Source organism: Lygodium microphyllum, chromosome 5 (genome assembly GCF_053477565.2).
Source record: "Lygodium microphyllum isolate KBCC chromosome 5, Lygodium_microphyllum_v1.1.10, whole genome shotgun sequence".
Classification (NCBI taxonomy): Eukaryota; Viridiplantae; Streptophyta; class Polypodiopsida; order Schizaeales; family Lygodiaceae; genus Lygodium; species Lygodium microphyllum.
Window position 1 is genome coordinate 2926643 of NC_141139.1, and position 21138 is coordinate 2947780.

Below are 21138 nucleotides of genomic sequence, written 5' to 3' on the forward strand. Positions count from 1 at the left end.
TTTCGGTATTTCTTTAGATTATTGAAGTATGCTTAAAATTGGTTACAAATGGTTGTATTTCAATGATTTCTTGTGACGATATAACTAATCCACGGGTGTACGATGGCCTTGATACCTTCACCGCTTGTCTCCAACCAACTGTAGAGTGTTCAAAACTGTGAATAAACACTTGATCTTGCCAAACCCTAAAAAAGAAAACGAGCAATTGAACTCAATTTCACAGAGCATTTGTTGACATAACTCTCTAATATAGTTCCCATGTGGTTCCTCTCACAAACAAGGGGGGTTTCTTGCGATGAAATTGTGAGAATATCACTTTTTTCGTGAAAAAATTACCGAACAAGTGCACTAAGCTTGAGATCTCGAAGAGAAGAAGAAAGGATCTCAGCCCTAGTGTTGTCATAACTTGTTTTTCCGATATTTAGCTAAAAAATAGTAGCATACCTTGTTGTGGAATGGAGTTACGAGGTTGCCCAATGGAATCCTTATGCCAAGAAGAGAAACATTGGATGTTCTCCACACTCCATCTAAGCTGTAAGCTCATTTTATGGCTGAAATCTACAATTTTTTGTAGCAAGAAAGAAAAGATGGTTATCTTCAAACTTGGGTTTTTTCAAATGAAAGAAGCAATCCCAAATAGCCAAGATAAGCATTCCAAATGAGTAACCAATTACTCCTTAATTATATCAAATTTTTTTATTAAGGGTTAATTAATGACTTAGTCTTTAATTATAAGTAAGCTGCTCATTGGATAAAACTTTAACTCGGGACCTACTTAATAACGTAAGTGTCCTAAGTGAGCTACTTGTTGGGCAAAACTTTCAATGTAACTTAATTCTAAGGTGCAAACTTTCAATTTAATGAAAGTTTCATGTTACACCTTGATCCTTTAGCCTTGTCCATGTACCACATGAACCATACACTTGTCCACTATATGCCCCAATGTCAAATTCTTCACTGTTGGTGCAATGGTCACCATGCTGAAAGCTAGGGATACCAGAATTAGAGTTCATTTTAATTAAAAATCTCATGAAGTTTAATTAAACCATTAAGTTCATTTCTCATTCTAGTGACATCACTATGCTTGGACTTTTCACTCATAGACCAATGTGTCCACACAACTAGATGGTTTGGGCTCGTGGTATGGGATGCTAGCTCTTGGGATGTGGTTGTGACCCAGAGTGTTGCTAGCTCCCAAGCTTGGGGGTGAGGTTGTTTCGCTCTATGATTGGGAGGCGAGTTTGATGTTCAAAATAGTAGTTTTCTCATGATAAACATCCAGCCCAGATAGTAGTTGTTTGCTAACAAGGCATCAAATGAACATGATCAGGAAACTAACAGCCTGCTCATGATAGAGAAGCAATCCACACAACAGTTCTTTGATAAGAAGGTAGTAGTTGAACGTGACTAGGGTAGCAGTAGTAAGGGTGGTGCAGATTTGCAACTAGCATGATTGTACGGATAGAAGTATATAGCTACGGGGTGGTTGGATTCAAGTGGCGAAGTGACCCGAGGTGATTAGAAGCAAGGGTGAAGATGGCTGCATAGGGTGCAATCGCCAAGAAGACTAAGTCGGCATAGTGGCAATGGCTTGTAGGCACTGGCCGAGCAGTGGTGCTCAATGGCAATGGCTATAAAGAAGATGGCCGCTAGTGTAGGTGATAGAGGTAGGTGACTTCGATACCTTTGTTGGCCTGGGTGTGAAGAAATTGTGCCATTACTTGTAGAGAATGAAATAATTAATTGATGCATAAAAATACTTGATCATAGATGAGAGGCGATGTATTAATGAATGAGAGAGAGTACAACACTCAAGGCGATCACGATGAAAATGCCACACTTAAGTGCTAAGGATGCACAAAGTGTCTTTTTATAGTAAAATGAAACTCTAAATGGCTTAAACCCTAGTGTCACTTGGTGTCTAGGACACTAGGAGCAACAATTGCATTTAATGAGAATTTGCATGCCTAGGGAGCTTGGATCATGGATCTAAGGGTATCAACGCATAGCCCATGAGATGGCCTACATTGATAGCTTGCATCATTCATCATTCTTGCTTTCCTCATTCTTGATTCTCCTTCATGCTGTTTACCCTTCTTTCTATTAGGATGATTGTTAGCTTGAGAAGCAAAGCTTTACTTTGGCGAGTCATGAATGATCCCAAGCACACCTCTAAATCTCACTTGTATAATAAATCGTATGCTACCTTTGCTCTAGTTAGGAGGCCATCCCATCTTCACTAGCTAAAGTTCTGGATAAGATGCTTCACTTGCTCAATGCATGGTTTGGAGAAGGCTGAGTAAGAGGTGATGGACCTTGACAATCACCAAAAGAATTTAATTAGTCACCACTACCATCTGCGAGAGATTTTGATTGTGTTTTATAGTGTCTAACCATGTCTTGTCTACCTAGACCTGTCGGATCTTCACTTTTCTAAACATGTACATATGGCCAAGTGTCAGTGGGTGCATGTGACATAACTAAAAATTAGGTATCCATATTTGTGCTAAAACTGGCAATGCAGAGGTCCACATAATTGTTAAGAACGAGCTGAGAAATAAGCCCTTTAGATATAGGTGCTACACGGAGAAAAGGAGTAAAAAAATTGATCACTCCAATTTTTATGTCTAGGTTCCTTTGTGTTGAATTCCCATTCATTGGCGTGCAACTTTTGGGCTTTGTACGCTTTCCAGCTAAAGAATTTTCTTCTTTTCCTCATCCAAGGAAACATGTCATATATACTTGCTATAATCTGGGAATCAAACACAAACAAGAATAAGAAATCCAGACGGAATTCTGCAGTATTGTTTTCCAGAATGGGGTTGTTACTGATGAATGAAAGAACAGTTGAAGTTGTTGCTGATGAGTGAAAGAACAGTCACAAGAATGGTTGCCAATCCCTTTATTTGATTTTATATGTCATGCCATTCAGGATCTTCCAAATATGATAGCTGTCGGAGATGCAGATTTCTCTGAGGTCGATGCTATTTTTTGCTGCCTTCCACACGGCACAACACAGGTAATTGATTGGTGGAGGCTTTATTTGCCATCCACATGTTGATACTTTACTTAGAGCAGCATTATGCAGAAAGCTCCATTGGTGGCATTGTAAAATTTTGTCACAGGTTATGCTCATTGGCTTCATTAGCTGAAGACACACTTCACTTATAAACTTTTGCTGAAATATCTTATATGCTAGTTTATGGTCCATCTTTCTACTAATGCATTTTGTCATTTCCCAGGAAATAATCTCAAGTCTTCCTGAAGACATGAAAGTTGTGGATCTTTCTGCTGTATGTGGACCTTTTCCATGTTGCTATTTACTTTTGAATCTTTTGTAGATCATTTGACATTTACTGGCATTTAAGGACATTGTTGATGTTTAAAGGATTTTCGACTACACAATGTGAAGGAGTATGAAGAATGGTACAACAGACCACATGGAGCTGTTGAACTGCAGGTAAGGCAAAAGGCAACAAGTTTCAGTAATAATGGTCTACCCTGCTTACTTTTTATCTTGTTTGTGTGAACTCACTCATTTGTATGCGCATCCGTGCGCGTTATGTGTTGTACATCTACTGCGTGTGTGGTGTGTGTGTGTGAGGAGCATGAAGGTTGTGAAGGTGGCTAATCGGTTGTTTTGCTAGGCTGGACTGACCCTGTCAAGGCTGGAGATTACCCAGTCTTCATCGCTATTGCCTGCTCTCATTGGACTGCCAGCAACTGGAGGCAGTTGTGATGGGCTGACTCAGAATCGTGGCTGAAGACTACAGTGAACCTGGCTTTCCTTTGATGGACTCCCTCTTTCTTCTTTGCTGTTTCTTCTCCTTCTTTCTCTGTTCCCTTTTCTCCCTCTGATCATTGTGTTGCCGCTGTAAATCCCAGTTCAGATCAGTCACTTGTCCCTGTCCTTTCCAATCACTTGTTTTGGTGCATTCTGTTACTACTGGAGATTGGTTGCAGCTATATGGCTGCATAAATAGGTCTATCCAGTAGATATATGCTGCTGTTGCCACTGATTTTCAGAAAACTATGGCTTGTCAGAATATTACTACAATATACAGCATAAGATGACAAAAAGAGATGGTTGGATGACTAAAAACAGCAAGAAATGGACAATCCTGGTGTCCAATGTCTTCAAGATCCTTAATGAAGAATTCCCATATAGCTGTCAAGCATGGGCAAACCTCTTCCAATATGTCTTTGAGACCCTTAATGATGAATTCCAATATGGAGCAAACCTCTTCCAATATGGCCTTGAGACCCTTAATGAGGAATTCCCACATAGTTGTCAAGCAAACCTCTTCCTTCTGTCAAGTATAAAATGAAACTGCTTGCTATTGTTCAGATTTATGCAAATATTATCCCAAGCAGTAATTTTAAACAGTTGCTTGCTATTGTTCAACCTCTTCCTTGATAGCTATCAAGTCCTAGGTCTGTAGGAAGGCATCTCTCCTCATCCTCTCAGAGTCACTCCACATCCTCTTCCCATCTCCCGCAGAGAGTGTGGATGATCTCAGTCCAAATCCTTGAAAGAGTCACTGCCATGGATACATTCTGAAGGTCTATAGCATGACTGCACCTCACAGTCCAATGTACTAAGCTATAATATTAGCAATCAACTTCCATCTGATCCTGCTCAGATGTTGTCCTATGATGAAGAAAGAAAGGTTCCCCTGAACATCCTCATAGCCACATGTTGGGCCTAGGTCTGTGACCCAAGCTACTGCCCCCACAGGTCATGACCATGGTCTCTACTGTGCTGTGACATATCATGCTCAGGTCTGTCCACCATACCTTCTGTGGGTGGGTTTGGATCAATGTGCCACGTCCTCTTGTAGTGTGCTACTACTCTGATCCTCTGTCTGGAGCATCCTGTGAACTTTGTCTGGTCCAAGTTCTCTTGTTGGAGGCTGTCATCCTTAACCGGAAAAGTGAATGTTTTATCATTGATAGTCACAACAATCACTAGAAGGATGTCTCCACTAGAGAAGAGACCAAGGGAGGTTTGAGAAGTGTCTCCGTCCGTTTGCCAATCGGAAGGTATACCCCTTGTTATGGCCTCAAATCATAGCCCTCGCTCCCCTTAGTCATGTAGTCTCTACATTTGGATATCCTGTGGTAGCTCCTGAAATGCAAACCAGTCTCTCACCGAGGCAGCAACCTGAATTTGAAACCTCCCCTAGGATAAGTAAGTCCTCTGTCCAAGAATGTGGCCCAACTTTGATCTCAAGGAATTGAATATGAAATGTTGTCTGTCCATTCAATGATGACATAGATTTGTAAGATTGATTGTGTGACTGTGAACTTTATTATATAGGTTGAAGATCAGGTTTCCACTTGAAGAATTAGGCTTCTGCATAATGATGAGGACTTGTTTGCTCATATGGCATTCTTTACTTCAATAATGAACAAGGAATTGAATTGAAAGGTTGTGTCTGTCCATTCAATGATGACATAGATCTTTATGATTGATTGTGTGACTGTGAACTTTTGTATGAAGTCATTGGTTTGAGTGTTGCTGTGGTGTGTGAGCTACTTTTATCCATGACTAACCTTTCATCTTGAAGCTTAGCTAGTATGACTGTGAGTTCTCATCAGGCTGTATGGTGTATTACAAGGCAGAGGAACAAGGTAGCTCATCTACAATATAGCAATACAACACAAAAACCATTCACAGAGCTTTTTTCCACAGCCTCGTGGAAACTCTATCAAATTGACTTTGAGGTGAAGTGAGCGATACGTAGTGGAGATCCAATGATGAGTGATGGCGATGGCAGATAGAGAGAGAAACATTAGCAGCAGTAGAGCAGTAGAGAGTGAGAGAGATGCACGATGTGGGGGTACAATAGAGTGTACCTCTTTTAGGTTTTGAAATAGATATATAAAAGTACAAGTACTAAGGGTGTGTTTACACCTGTGCATATATAAAAGGCATGGTGGCCCTTTATTTCCAACAACCTCCCACCTAAAGGCAGTATGCCTTAAGGTTGAGGAAAAGAATCAACTAAGTCTAAGTATGTACAAAGCTGAAATACAAATACTATCCGACTCCCATTATCTGTTGGCAATGAGCAAATTGCTCTGTTGGAAGACCCTTCATGAGAAGATTTGCAGGGTTATCGTTTATATGTACCTTGACAAGCTCAGTGTTTTTTCTGTCAAGTACATCCTTGATAAAGTGATACTTTACTTGTATGTGCTTCGCCTTTGCATAAAAGATGGGGTTTTGTGCTAGCATGATAGCACTCTGACTATCACAATGGAGGATATGGATCTTGGTAATGCCAAGCTGTCCCACTAGACATAAAAGCCATAAAGCTTCCTTGCATGCCTTAGTGGTAGCCACATAATTTGTCTCTATAGTAGACAATGCAACACGCTTTGTAGCCTGGAGATCCAGGAAACTGCTCCCCTTATAAAGGTGAATACATAACCTGAAGTGAACTTTCTACAGTCAAGATGACCAATGTAGTTTGTATCCATAAAGCCAATGGCAAATGCTTTTTGCTTTCCTAAGCAAATGCACAAATCCTTTGTGCCCTTAAGATATCTCATGATACCTTTCACTGCGTTCTAATACTTTTTGCCATGATATGCCATATGCTTGCTAACCACTCCCACTACAAATGCTATGTTAGGACGTGTAGCAACTGTAGCATACATCAAGCCACCACAGCTGGAGCATACAGAATCTTGGCCATTTTAGCCTTTTCATCATTAGATGTAGGGATGTCCTTTGCATTGAGTTTCACATATGGAGGCAATGGTATGCTAATTGCTTTCCCCCTCTCCATATTTAAATGCTGCAAAATCTTGGATACATACTCGTGTTGTGATAGATAAAGTAGATCTTTTGATTTGCCCTTGAGTATATGCATGCCAAAAATGTGATTTGCCTCACCAAGATCCTTCATGTTAAAACTACTGTGTAGGTTTTGCTTCAATGTGTCCAAAGTACGAATGTCTCTACTAGCAGTCAGTAGTGCACAAAGAATATAGAAGTTCATTACCACTATGTTTGTGAATGGATATTAGCTGGAGAACTAGAGTTGTCTTACGTATCTACTGAAGACAACTTAGTAGATCTTTTCACAAAGGTACTTTCTTGACCAAAGTTTCAGGTTTTTTGGCAAGCCTTGAACTTGATTCCATTTGTTCCATGATCTGTTATACTCTGTAATGTCATAGGTTGCTATATCTACTTGGATAAACTTGTGTAACCATGATCTTATGTATCTTTTTATTTTCTAGGATTGTATCATTTTTTCTAGATCAGTCGGCCCATTTCATGGAGAGGACTTTGTAGGCCATTTCGTGGGCTACACGTTGTTGATGCCCTTTGATTCATGATCCAAGCTGCCTAGGCATTTAAATTCTCATTAAATGTAGTTGTTGCCCCTAGTGTCCTAGGCACTAATTGACATTAGGATTAGGGTTTATTTTAGGGTTTCTTATGACGGTTAAGCCGTTAGGGTTTCATTTTTAAATATAAAAAGACATTTTGTGCCTCATTGGCACATAGGTGGCATTATTCCTTTTGATCACCTTGAGTGTTGTACTCTTTCTCACTCATTAATACAATGCTTCACATTTGTGATTGAGTATTGTTGTGCATCGATTAATTATTTCATTCATATTTGTTTTCTATCAAAATAATCGCACAATTGCTCCACGCCTAGGTTGACATGCATCAACCACAACATTCTTTTTACCATCAATGTGTATAATTTGAAAATGAAACATTTAAAGAAAATTTGCCATTTTATATGCTTCTTTGACAACTTTGTTTGCGTCAAAAGGTACCTCAAAGTCTGATGATGTGCCTGCATTGTAGCCCCTAACAAATAACGTTTTCTTGTAGATAGTGTATGAATTTACCATGTGGTAGGAACATAAACCCAAAAAGTTGTGGATCTCATGTGCATTCTTCAATGGTGATAATGAACGTATTGCCTCAACCTTTGCAGGGTTTATACTATCAACTGATACAATGTGTCCCAAAAAGTGTATTTCATGCAAAAAAAAATTCACTTTTCTTGTCATTAATGACTAGCCTCTGCTAGCTCATTGAACACAATGTCTAAATGCTTTATATACTTTGCCTCATTTTGAGTAGACAATCGTGTCATCAAAGAAAGTGCCCTATAAATCCTCTATGTGGCTTGAAGATGCGATCCATCATCTAATTAAAAGTGGTAGGAGCATTTGTAAGTCTAAAAAAGGCTTGACAAGAAACTCATACAACCCAAATGATATCTTGAAAGTTGTCTTAGGTACATCCTCCGGTTTAATGTGTATCTAATGATACGCTTTTTTTAAATCTATGCAAGTGAATATTGCTGCCCTTGCAAAACTATCCATAACATTATCGATTCAAGGGATTAGAAACCAATTCTTTATTGTGATTTTGTTTAAAGCACCATTATCAAAGAAGATCAAAGCATACCGATCCTTGATTTTGCCCCAGGCTTTGCATAACTCAGTAGCATCATCATTGGATTGATCACTCACAACATTGGGCACCAATCCAATTGATGTTTTGGGCTTCTTTTCCTTAGGATCTACCTAATTTTCTGATTTTCTAGCTTGTTGCCTATTGGGATAGTCCTTTGCAATATGACCCTCCCGTTCACAAATAAAGCATTTATTTGAAGCCATTAATTCCCTACAATGTTCTAGCCCTTTCTTTGCTGTTTTTACCTCTTTTTAAGCTAATTTTCAGATTTTTCCATTTTCTTGGTCTCAAAAATTTTTTTATTTGGGCTTCTCCGCACCCTCTTAGAAGCTTGAATCCTTTCCTCTCAGCAAGGCATCAGCTATAGCAATAGTCTCTATGAGCTAAGACATGCTAGACACGGTGGATTTTATGTAAAAATCCCTGATTCGTTTGGGCAGTCTACATACATACATTTCCACTTGCTCAGGAAGAGGAACCGGATAAGAAGTGACAGACAGCAATGCATCCCAAAACTTCTTATTGTATTGCTCTAAATTCTTGCATTCCTTTTCGTATCAATCTTATTCCAAGTTGTCATGATGTCCACATTAAAAGTACTTGTCAATCAATTCGATGCAAACATTTGCTTGAATTGTATCCATGTTGACGGTGCTCTACCTTGCATCAAGAGTGTGGACCACCACTAAAATGCTTTTTCCTCAAGAAAGTGGTTGCCTCCAAAACTTAGAGGATTCGATGAAGTTTCCCCCCAAATCGGCTGCATCAAGTTGTTGAATGAAAGTCAAAGCTTTCAGCCTATCATTGAAGGACTCAAATTTCACCCCTTTTCCACCCTCATCGTAGTCCTTTGTTGCTTCTTAGGAGTTAAGCTGTCACACATTGGCTGTTGCAGAAAAGGGTGCATTTTTTGTATTTACATCGTGACCAAGTCCAAAAGAAGCATTAGCATGACTAGCACTCATTCCTTGAGCCCCATAAGCATTCGGGGGTGTAGATGCATTACCAAACATGCCACTTTATGCCTTGGGTATCAAACGAATACTGACATATATTGGATTGGTTTATGTACATTATCAGCCATATCCGAATACATTGGGCCTTGCACACCATGCATTGGCTAATGCATATCATAAGGAGTTATGGCATACATTCTCGTATGCAATCCTTGTCCAACCATTGCATGAAAAATAGTGCTACTACCAAAGTATCTTGGTTGCCCCATCATTGCATGCATATCTAGCTGTGCAAAATCCAATGGATTGGCACTTTCATGATGGCCTTGCATTTGCACATCTTGCCTCGTAGGTACCAATTGTTTCTCTTCATTGGCTTCTTTGGGTGTTTCAAGTCAAGGCTTTGGCACTATGTTTGTTGCACCTTTCTATCTCAAAGGTGTAGAAGATGAGTTCCTCTTCTTGCCCTTGCCCCTTCATAGGAGCAACGAAAAATCGAACAAATTGAGGATCCTTTGTGAGTTCAGCAAAGAGATTTGCTACTGTCCTCATCTGATTCTTGAATTGGTCATCAGATTTCTCTTCTCCTTGCTGGTCATCAGCATCATTTTGCCTCGAAGGCCATGTATCTTGCCTAACAACAATATTTTCAGCTTGTGGTCCATCGTGTGAGCGTTGTCTAAAATCAAGCATTGCATTTCTTTCTTCACCATGTGAATGTCCATACTAAGAGACATCATCACTGCTTGATTTTATTTCATTGTATGACGATATCTTACTGTAATTTCTCAGCTGAGCACAAAAATCAGCACTAGCACAAAGCTCTGACTTGCAATCAGGTGGCTCGAGCCCACCAAATCAAAGGATTGAGTGGTGTCCTGACAACAAAACCATGAAACTAGCCTTCCTTCTCCGAGAGGGTGGTAAAACTTGATTAAGCACCTAATTATAGCAATTAGGAAATGAACATAAACTGAAATGCACACATTACCATAATAATCTTGGACATTGGACACCTTGGTGGCTCCAAAACTGGCACCTCTTGCGGTATTTCTTTCATTTGTATTGCTCTTGGATGGAGTACAACTAAGATTTTACAATCTCCTCCATTGATCCAAAAGCCCCTTGCTATCACAACCAATCAACAAGCAATTCGAGCCAATTGCCCCTTGATCTTCACCTAGGACTTGTATAAATGGAACCACAAACTAGCCAAATACTGTCCCAAATCGGTTGGGATGGGCTAGCATCTAGAATCCCTAACAATTCCCTTGAATTTCAGCTGCTGATTTCAGTGTACGATGCCTTTAACTAATGGCATGGGTTCCAAGGTGGTTGTTAAACCCTAATTTTTATTGCAAATTAGGGTTTATAGCAAAAATTCCTTTGCTGTCCACCAAATTACATTGAGATCTACTACAAATGGCTGAGATCTGCTGAGAATAACTGAGCACAAGTTGGAGAAGGTGAGAGAATGCTGAGATGAGAGAAATTTGAGATTCTTTGCAAGAAAGCCCTTCAATGTGCTTGCTGCCTGCTCCAACTTACATTAAATGGAGCCACCTGCCGCCAAACACCTTTGAATGCTGTTGCCAACATTCAATTGCAGCTGTCAATCCTCGGGAGTCTACCAAACTGCTGTCGCTTGATCCCCAAAGGTCCCTGGTTGCTGTTGCCTGTAGCAAGTGGTTGAATTCTGCATAGAAACTTGACCAATAGCTCCTTCTCTCTCTCTCTCTCTCCCCACACCGCTAAATACATTAAATGACTCTCTCTCAGCCCAATCAACCTTCTCTCCCGTTGCACGGCCATTTTTGCCAACAAGTGGCAACCTTCTAATCCCATTTTCTAGCAATTTCTAGCGAATCAATCAGTTGTCATACTTAATTAATTCTGAAAATTAATTTCAGTTCTTTTGACCTTGCAAAAAATTTAAAATGTCCATTCATAATTTAATTGGATAGGCCATCTACAACCCCAAGTGGTCCCTAGCCTTCATTGATCCTTAGATTGGCATAGATTAATTAATTTATACCTAGACCCTAGTGTCACCATTGATACTTAATGGCCAAATAACTATCCTAGGGCCAAACTAATGCCAATTGACATTCAAACCTCAGCTGGCATAACTTGTCACATATTTTGCCTTTGATATCCACTACTTTTCGGGATCCTTGGCATGTTACCATGCAATAGCTACCATGTGCATCACATGGCTTGCAAGCTTGCACATTTGATTATTAAATTAATCATATGTCACTAGCAAGACTAATGCATCTTGAAAATTCTACGTCCCTATGACACTACATCAGAGAGAGACGAGGGAGATCTGCTAGTGACATGCATAGCAACTAACGGAGTTGAGGGCCTATTCCAAATGGTACTTTTATACTATTTCATCCAAGATGTATGACATACTCTATCCATCGATCTTGATTGAGTGCGGAAGTATTCTGGTCGTTCCCACTTAGGATCGACTTGAATCAGGGTCTCCCCTAATGGTCATTTCCTAAACGGCAACTAGCGTCAAACCCCTAGCGAACTACTTTACGCAGAAATGCTAGGGCCGAAGCGGATTCACGCTGTACTTGGTTCAAGGAGAATGGGAAACGAGAGGGATGCAAGGCTCAACCTCCCTACCATAAGGCATAGTCCCATTCCGTTCCCCTAAAATAGCGTAAACCGGGATTATTATAACTTAGACTCTAGGTCAGCGCCCTTGCTATTCATTTCCTTTAAGAAGATCTTCTTGCTATCCTTTAAGATTGAAGATGTCAATATCTCTCTCTCACACACACACACACACACACACACACGCACAAGACACCTCTCTTGCAGCCCAAAGTCATAAATGGTTGCTTCCTTTCAATGTCAGTTTAGGCGAAACCACCTAGGGATTGGTCATAGATGCAGCTTGTGGTTTCCGCTTGCCATCTTTGTGCATTGTTTTGAGAGTTTCGCTTGATATTTCTATGATTTATCTATTATTGGCCTTGTCATGTGGGCCTCAGCTATTTTATAACATGACATATGTACTTCAGCCTTTAGACATTCATGGCTCTTGAATCTTTACTAGTTAGACTTTTTTAGTATGTACTTGTTTTGCAGCATCGATTGGTCTTAATATATGATGCATCAGTCACTTTGTTTTTAATTGCAATATGATGTAATGAAATTGCTATTGGAGTGTCTTCAATACTAGTGAAGTTGTTTATTTCAGAATTATGAAAAATGTTAAATTTACCTATTTTTAAATGTCCCATTCTCTCCCCATTCCTTGGAATGGGGCCTCCCCATTTCTATCATATTTCTTGTCGGTGTTCTTGTTCCCGTTTCCTGTTCCATGTTTGGTTTTTTTAAATTTAACTATGACACTTTGGGCATGTATTTGTTGTCTAGTGATTTATCTCATATGCCCTCTCTACAGTTGCATAGGTACTCTAGTACAAAGTACAATGGTTCATACCATACCTTACTATAGGTACTGTACTGCAGGTAATAGTACCTTAGGGTACAAACTTAATGGACACTTCTTTTCCTACCTCTCTACAGTTGCATAGTTGCACTAGTACGAAGTACAAAAGGGTTAATATGATGCTGTACTATATGTACTGTACTGCATATATTAGTACCATAGGGTACCAACTTAATGGATACTTCTTTTTCGTCCTCATTTGCACATTGGGATGAGTCAAATTCTCCTTATACTTTTATGATAGTCTCATGGGATTATGTTGTTTGAGATTCAAACTTTTCTACCTTTTTTTTTATCAAAGCAAAAATAGGTCTCAAGTAGTTGTTAGGAGAGAATAATGTATTTTTACTGTATTGTTTTTTTGTACTTTTCATACTTTGACAATTATGATTACAGTTGTTAATTGCTTTCATTTGAATGCATTTCTTTTCTTATGAAATTTAGTTCATTTGTGACACTTACAGAGATATGATTTGTGAGAATTTACCACTTCATTGTTTATATTTTGTGTCACCCTAATTGTTTTTATCATTGTTTTGGAATGACATTTTTGACATTATACTTGATTAATTTTGTGACAGAAGCAAGCTGTGTATGGCCTAACTGAGCTAAACCGAGAAGCTGTCAAGAATGCCAGATTGGTAGCTAATCCTGGTTGCTATCCAACTTCAGTTCAGCTTCCCCTAGTTCCATTACTGGTGGTATGTAAACTTGAGCTTCAGATATTAATTTTTGCTCACATTTAGTGTTGGTAAAAGCGAAAAAGAGCATACATCTGTGTAATAGCAATGTCTTTCCTCCATCATCTATTCCATCATAACAGCTACTACAGTCATAATGTAAGTAACATTACAACAATGTACAGAATTCAATTAGTATTATAAGCATTTGTTGTATGTGAAAATCTGATTTGCGTGTAGATGGCTATCTCATGTTACTCTGCTTGTGGTATATGGTGTTAAGTGTTTCCTTTGTGGCAGGCTGGACTCATTTCACCTGATTCTATAATCATAGATGCAAAATCAGGTGTTAGTGGTGCAGGTATAGACTACCAGATGCTTACTGCAGTGCTGATTATGTTCTGGACATCATTTCTTCTCTTGTTGATTCTCATTTAGCTCACTGATGGAGTGTCTGGTTTCTGATATGTAAAGGGCGTGCTGCAAAAGAGTCAAATTTGTACACAGAAATTTCTGAGGGGCTTAATGCATATGGAATCACAAGACATCGACATGGTTAGTTTCTTCAGTTGTGCATTTCTGAGTGCCTTGGTTGGTCCTTGTGGAGATTGGTTTTTTTGGTTTGGGGCAAAATAAACCGGTAAATATTTAGTACTAAAAAGGCAAATAAAAAAAGTATATGGACTCAGCAGCAATGCTAGAGCAAAAAGGCATATGTTTGCATGAATACAAGGCCTCTCATGGTGTTCTGGGATGAATGGGCGAAAGAAGCAAAGGTAGCCAAGTAAAGCACCATTGAGGGTTACCATCCTGCTTTGTGAAGAACAGACCATGGTAAGCTTATGTATGAAGTACGAGCTGCCGAAGCTCCTGAATGCATTGTGCTTCTAAAAGGTCAAACCATATTAGTTAACCTAGAGTCCTGTTGACCTGTGTATTCATTCTAAATGTCTAATTAGGCCTTTTGCCAGTATCTCTTTTCATACTTCAAACCATCAGATGAGAGACATACACAACTCAGGCTTCACCCAAATGGACTAGATTATAAAACACTAGCATAGATGGGAGCTCATTTCTAGTACTATTGCTTATTATATCTAGATAATGAGATGCAGTAATGCTACAACTCCAATTCTAAGAGTCTTGCTTACATTCACAAAGAGATGATACATCCGCTTAGATGAAAATGGGAGAGATTGCAAGAACCACCACATGTGAAGACCCTTGAATGCCCTTATATTCACATGGTGGTCCTTTCTTTGCAGCCAAATGATTGCACTTCCAGGCCAATCTCTCATGCTTTGGGGGAACCTGAAATGTGATATCTTGATCCTTCGCATTTTCTCAATTGTGTGACATCTCTTGCATGCTATCAGATTTTAGCCAGAAGTGCCTATTGTCAGGCTCTTATCTACCGGAAGTGAAAGAAAGAGTGTGCTGTTGCTTGGCCAGAAGCTCTTTTCCAATCTTCTACCAGACTTTGCAGATAAGAGGTTGGGTGATACCCTCTGTACAACGCTATGTAGCAGTAACTGGAATCTCTCTCATCTTGCTCATTAAAATTGTCTCCCTAGTTTACTTGAGTAATTAAAGAAGGGAATGTCTGGAGCCCTATCTTGGAATGACTTTCTTAATGCTCACTTCTTTGCATCTCTATCAAGTCTTTGTAAGGGTCTTGATTCGTAAGCCTTGTATCTTCGCCACCCTTGAGTGCCAATGGTTGAATTTGGATCAAATGTACCGATTCTCATTGCAAGGAGCTATAACCTTGATCTTTTGATGAGAAAATTTGTGTATACACTATCCACTTGCGCTAGCCAACTTCCCACCGCCAAGCCTCCATGTGCCACCAGCCATAAGAAATACGATACCCTCCTCGGTCTCCAGCTATCCCGCAGGCGGCGCTAGAAGGTCCGATGGAACGACTCCGTGATGCTATGCTCCCCCTAGTGCTTGCTACGTGACGGCGCCCAATCCATAGTCTCCTGCATCAGTACGTATCTACCAATCTTGGCAGTGTACTCCAGGAACCTCGGTGGCTTCTTGGCGATTGCAATGGTCGGCCATAGCCACTCTCCTAGATCCCACTCCAGCTCATCAAGTGGTCTGCCCTCCCAAATCCAAAGGTGCCACTCCCTGAGCTCCTTCCAGAAGACATAGGGGTCCAATTGCCATGTCTTCCCTTGAAGGCCCACCACCCGAATCCTCCTCCACGAAAGGGCAGCTATCCCCTCATCCTACTGCCCTCTGTCAAGGGCCAGCCGCACCCCCTCGTGAACGGTGAAGAAAGTTCCTTATGGGGTGCCGCCCACTCTACCTGCTACCTGTAGGGGGATGCCTGCTGGTGAAAACCTAGCAGCCTATACCTCCCCGGGCTCTATCTGCACTCGTATCGGGGGAGCAAGCCACTTTGGAGATATTGTTGTGTCTATCTCCCTTTGCCTCGAACTCCACTCCTCTCTGACAGCCTGATACTGGCTGCAACAGCTCCTCATCTGCCATCCTGTACACCTCCCGCAATGTCCTAATGATATGAGCTGGGCCGGTCTCCCAGCCAACCCATTGGATGTGGGAGCGCTTGCCAATCTGTGCCCCTTCCTGATCTTTGACTCGGGGGTTCCAAATCACCGGCTGACCGGCTGACGGTCTATCTCCTCTTGGTAGCTTGGGGGCCTCTAGATTAGGGCCTTATGGAGGCCCTGCCACACACGGAGTAAGCTGCGTAGGAAAGGTGATTTTGGGGGGGGGGGGTGATCTGGGTTGACGTGAAGATCCATCTCAGGGACGGCCTCCACTCATTGCCAAGCCTTGGTCTACAATTCTAAAGACCCTCTTGCAATAGCACCTTCCAAGTCTACCCTCCCGGTGTGAGGTTGTGGACAACTAGCTTGCCCAAGAGGGCCATACCCTAAAACTCTGGGTTTATGATCCCAAGCCCTCCCTCTGACCGATGTCGTATGATGGTCGCCCACGCTACCTTTGCCTGGGAATCATCCCTAGAGCCGTCTGACCCGGACCAAAGGAAGTTCCCTACTAGGCGGCGAAGCTGCACTACACAGGATGAGGAGAAGCACCAACACGAGGCGATGTACCAGGCCGTCGCTAGGAGGACCTGGTTAATCACCAGGGCCCGATCGGCTAGTGAGAGGCGAGCCGTGCTCTAGTAGGTGAGCTTCCTCCGAATAGAATCGAGGACTGGAATAAACTGCTGGGCGGGAGTGATGTCGAGTCCCACGTGGAACCCTAGGTACCGGACGGTATGCCCTCTGCTCACCCATCTAAATCCTAGGTGGACGCCCTACTCCGTGCTAGAGTCCGGGTTTGTGAGGAAACCAACCGACTTTCGCCAGTTAATTTTCGCTCCTGCTGCAGAACAGAACACCTCAAGAGCCAGCCTCACTCTCTCGAGCATCAACTCATCGTCCTCTATGTAGAGTGTTGTATCATTTGCATACTCTGAGTCTAGCAACTCAGTCTCCTCTCTCACTGGAAGTCGGACGCCGCGTAATCCACTCACACGAGACCTGAGAAAGTGAGATATCACCTTTGCAAAGAGTAGGAACAAGTACAGGGCCAAGGGGCAGCCCTGCCAGACCGATCTCTCCGCTCCTTCCCCCGTCTACCACCTATGAGAACCTTGCTGGTGGCCGATCTGTAAAGTGCAGCGACCCCGCGAATCCAAGCCTGGGGGAAACCCAACCTCACCATAGTGCCCTCTAGGAAATCCCAGTTCACCCTGTCATAGGTTTGTTGTGCTAAGAAATGCACTTAGCCACTTAAATAGCCCCAAACATGCTTGTTTTAGGCTTATTTTAGCCAAAACCCTAAAATGAGGAGCGGATCGAGAACGTTAAGTGGGAGAGGATCTAGAACCCTAATTTTCTATAAATTGGCAGCCAGCCCTCCACTCTTTCACAATCTCGGTTTTGCAGGTTTCAAGTGTTACCAGCTTGCTGCCCACACCCCAGTCATGGAGGACATCTCAGCCCTTGCTGTCCATCACTGTTCCCTACAGTCTGGTGCCTGTTTCCAGCCCTCCACACACTGATTGCTGCTGTTTCTGCTTGGCGACTGACTGCTGTTCATCTGCATTGTTGTCGTACAGCTTGCCACGCCAGCAAACTGCTGCGTTTGCAGGCTCTAGCTACTGCCCTGACAGTTTTCTCTCTCCTGTCTGTAGTCGCTGCAGTCTTTCTCTCTCCTGCAGGCTGTCCTGCCTGCGTTTTTAGTCTCTCTCTCCTTCAGGCTCTATTTTTAGTATTTCTCTCTCCTCACTGTTGTCTGCATCAGATCCAGCTTCTCACAGCTGCATTTGCTGGTATTCGACATCTGGAGGCTGCCTTGCTGCGATTCGGGATCCGTTTGGAGTACGACACACTCTCCAGCTCATTACCCCTGCCTTGATCCTAGAGATACAGGAGTTCGAGGTTTAGTATTCATTCATTGCATAGTGTGTTTGCTGCATGAGCATCGTATTATTAGTAGTCATATCATTTCATTTATTCACTATGTTCATTGTCTTTGAGTTACTTTAACCCTAACCCTAACTGTGTTCTTTTTATCAGTCTGTGCTTTGTCGTACGGTTTCTGTTTATGTTTTTGTGTCAGGGTATTTTTCTTTACAAAGCTTTCTCGAAATCCAAGAATAATACAGCCAGTCTCTGCCCATTGTGCTGAGCCCACTCTGTCGTCTCAAAGAAGGTGAATATATTGTCTAAGATACTCCTATCCTGGACAAAGCCTGTCTGTGTGTCATGGATGATGTCTTGCAGTACGGGGCGTAGTTGCCTACCAATCATCTTTGCCAGTGCCTTATAGGCCATTGACAATAAGGTGATCGGTCTCCACTGGGAAAGCTTTAATCGGTCTCCCTCTTTGGAGAGAAGACTGATAAGGCTTACCGAAAGGCTCCCTGGCATCTGTCCTGAAGTGAAAATCTCTTGAAAGGCCATCAGTAGGGGGTCCTTCACCACTTACCAGTAGGTAGTAAAGAAGGCCTTAGAGAGATCATCCTCTCTCGGGCATTTCTTCCCGTCCTGTGTATGGAAAGCCTCCTCTAGTTTCTTCTCTGTGAAGGGGGCTAGGAGGGAGGGCCCCATCTCCTCTGTGACGAGGGACGGGATGTGATCCCAGACTTGTTGCCTACATCGCTGTCCTCTAGCTGAGGTTGTCTCCTGCTGGAAAATGCACATGTAGCATTCAGTGGCAATCTCCATTACCTCGTCTGGGCTAGAACGAGTCCTCCCATACTTATCTCGAAGGTTGCGTATTTGCTCTCTTGAGGTGCAAGGCTGGTACACCTGGAAAAACTCCCTGCACATCGTGTCTCCCTTTCGTGCCTAAAAAGCTGCTGAGGTGCGGAAAGAAAACTCTGAGCGCGTTTTCTCTAGGCGAGCAATGGCTCCTCGCGCTCGCACCTCCTGTGCGTGGAGGGTGGGATCCCCTGGTGCCTCCTATAGTAATCTCTACATGGCTGCAAGGTCCCACCGGAGAGCTCTCTCCTCCTCCCAGCTCTGCTGCCTGGCCTATATGGTTGCCTCTTGGCAGATTCTGCTCGACTCGGCTAGGACCTCTGCAACCTCCTATGCGATCTGGTCCCTCTTGTCCCACTCCCTAGTCCAGAGCTGCTCTATCTGTTCACCTTCTCCCTCCTATAGATCGAGTCAGGGATCCGACAGGATCGAGTGTCTAGGGCAAATGCTAGGGGATCTAGTGTCAGGAGAGCCGAGCAATGATCGGATAACGTGGTGCACGCGAACTACCCAATTTGGCCTCCACGAGAGCCTCCCTACTCTCCCACATAAAACTTGTCCAACCGCTCTAGCAAGACTCCACCTAGCCGCCTGTATCCCCAAGAGAAGTCGAGTGACCTCTCCCTCCTGTGGAAGGCAGGGTCTCTCCAGGCATCGCGTGCATCAATTGCTAATAGAAATACCTCCCATGCTTCCTGCTCCTCCCCGGCCATGCCCTGGTAGTTTCTGCCTCTGTCCTGCTGATCCTCCAAAGCCTCCAGGTTGTTGAAGTCCCTTCAATGATCCAAAGTCCACCTCTGGGAGTCCATCCGCGATCTCCACCCAGAGCCTGTTGCGTGCCCTAACCTCCGTAGGTGCATACATATTGAGCATTCCAAGGCACGAGTTCCCAATATCCAATTTGATCCATAGAACCCTTCCTGCTACTATCATACCGTGGTCTTGTACACATGCGGTGAGACTGAGGCCAATAGAGATGCATACACCTCCACTCCTGCCATGGGCGCCTATGCCGTGCTCCCAGTAGGTGTGCGAGCTGGCCGGGAGTACCTTTCCTACCCGCTGGGCCTGGGAGGGAGTGAGCTTGTGCTCCTGTAGAAGTAAAATGTCGATCTGTCCGGCGAGGGCAGGCTGCAGCTCTTGCCGAACAATCAACTTCTTGGAACCACGTACCTCACTGTAGTGGAGACTATTCACATTCCAGGATGCAAGGTGTAAGCTCATCGGGAAACCTGTGACTGACCGAACAGATATCTGTTCGGTGTGGAGGCTGCTGATGAGGATGAGAAACTATGGGGCATGCAAGTACGCTTCGCCGTAAGTTTGGACGGCGAACTCTTGTTCCCCATGGTGTCCCTCGACCGGACCATAGGGGTGATAGATGCTCCAGGTGGTACTATCAATGCATCTATTAGCCATGTTGAGAGTCGTGACTTCGTATAGTGGTAGAAACGGGCCGCTTGTGCTAGGGGCCACTTGATCACATCCCTCGGAGCCCTCCACTGTGGAGGGGCTCGAAAGATAATGGTCAAGTGTGGGACCTTGGCCCCAGCTCACCAGTTAATGTCTATCATGCAACTAGGCCACTGCTGTGCAAATAGTGCTAGTCCTTCTCCCATCCACTGGGAGATGTGGGTCCATCACCTGTCTCTTCAACTCCTCCTCTGTCTGTGTCGTTGTCCAATCTCCTGAGTGAGAGGACTTAAAGAAAAATGAGTAGTTTGGTCCATCAGGTGGTGCTAGTAGATGAACCTTGCCCCTTCTTGACTTGCGAACCATGAAGATTCCTACCTCTAGAGATAGTGGGAACACTCCGCGCTCCGCAACTCTCAGGTAGGACCATGGGCTACTACGGAAGGACTCTGTGGCAACAGCTGTGCTTGTCTTGGGAAGATGTGACGGGCGGCAAGGGCAGATGAGCTGGTGGCTGTGTGGGAGGGGGAAGACTGCTTGTGCGAGGAGGATGTAGGCATGTGTGGCTCATCACCTCCTATGGGAGGAGCGGGAGTGCGTGTGGGAGGGATCACTTGATACGGATGCAGATCAAGGGGGGTGCTTGGCAGGTGAGATGGTGGGGGGGAAGAGGGTCGAGGGATGGTGGGATGGTCGAAGATATGTGGCGGGTGTGGGGGGGGGCTGTGGGCCACGATCAGCGGGGGAGGCTTGGGAGGTGGGGGAGGGTGGATGTGTGGGGTGTGGGATCTTAGGAGGGGTAGTCTATGGCGCGGGTGGTGGCTGTGGGGGACTGCAGTCCTACTGGATGGGACGGGTAGGGGGAGCTACGGAGTGCTTTGTCGAGGGGGCGTCGCTTGCCCTC

The 21138-nt window shown here is 43.3% G+C and overlaps 1 protein-coding gene across 1 annotated transcript in view; it reads left to right on the top strand.

The window, feature by feature from the left end:
* LOC148035446 (Putative N-acetyl-gamma-glutamyl-phosphate reductase) overlaps window positions 1–21138 on the top strand; it is a 132782-nt gene that overhangs the window by 98347 nt on the left and 13297 nt on the right. The window contains exons 3-8 of the mRNA XM_087677402.1: window positions 2933–3019; window positions 3243–3293; window positions 3389–3460; window positions 13471–13590; window positions 13870–13930; window positions 14044–14124. Coding sequence (XP_087533528.1) covers window positions 2933–3019; window positions 3243–3293; window positions 3389–3460; window positions 13471–13590; window positions 13870–13930; window positions 14044–14124 — 472 coding nt within the window. The remainder of the gene's footprint in view (window positions 1–2932; window positions 3020–3242; window positions 3294–3388; window positions 3461–13470; window positions 13591–13869; window positions 13931–14043; window positions 14125–21138) is intronic.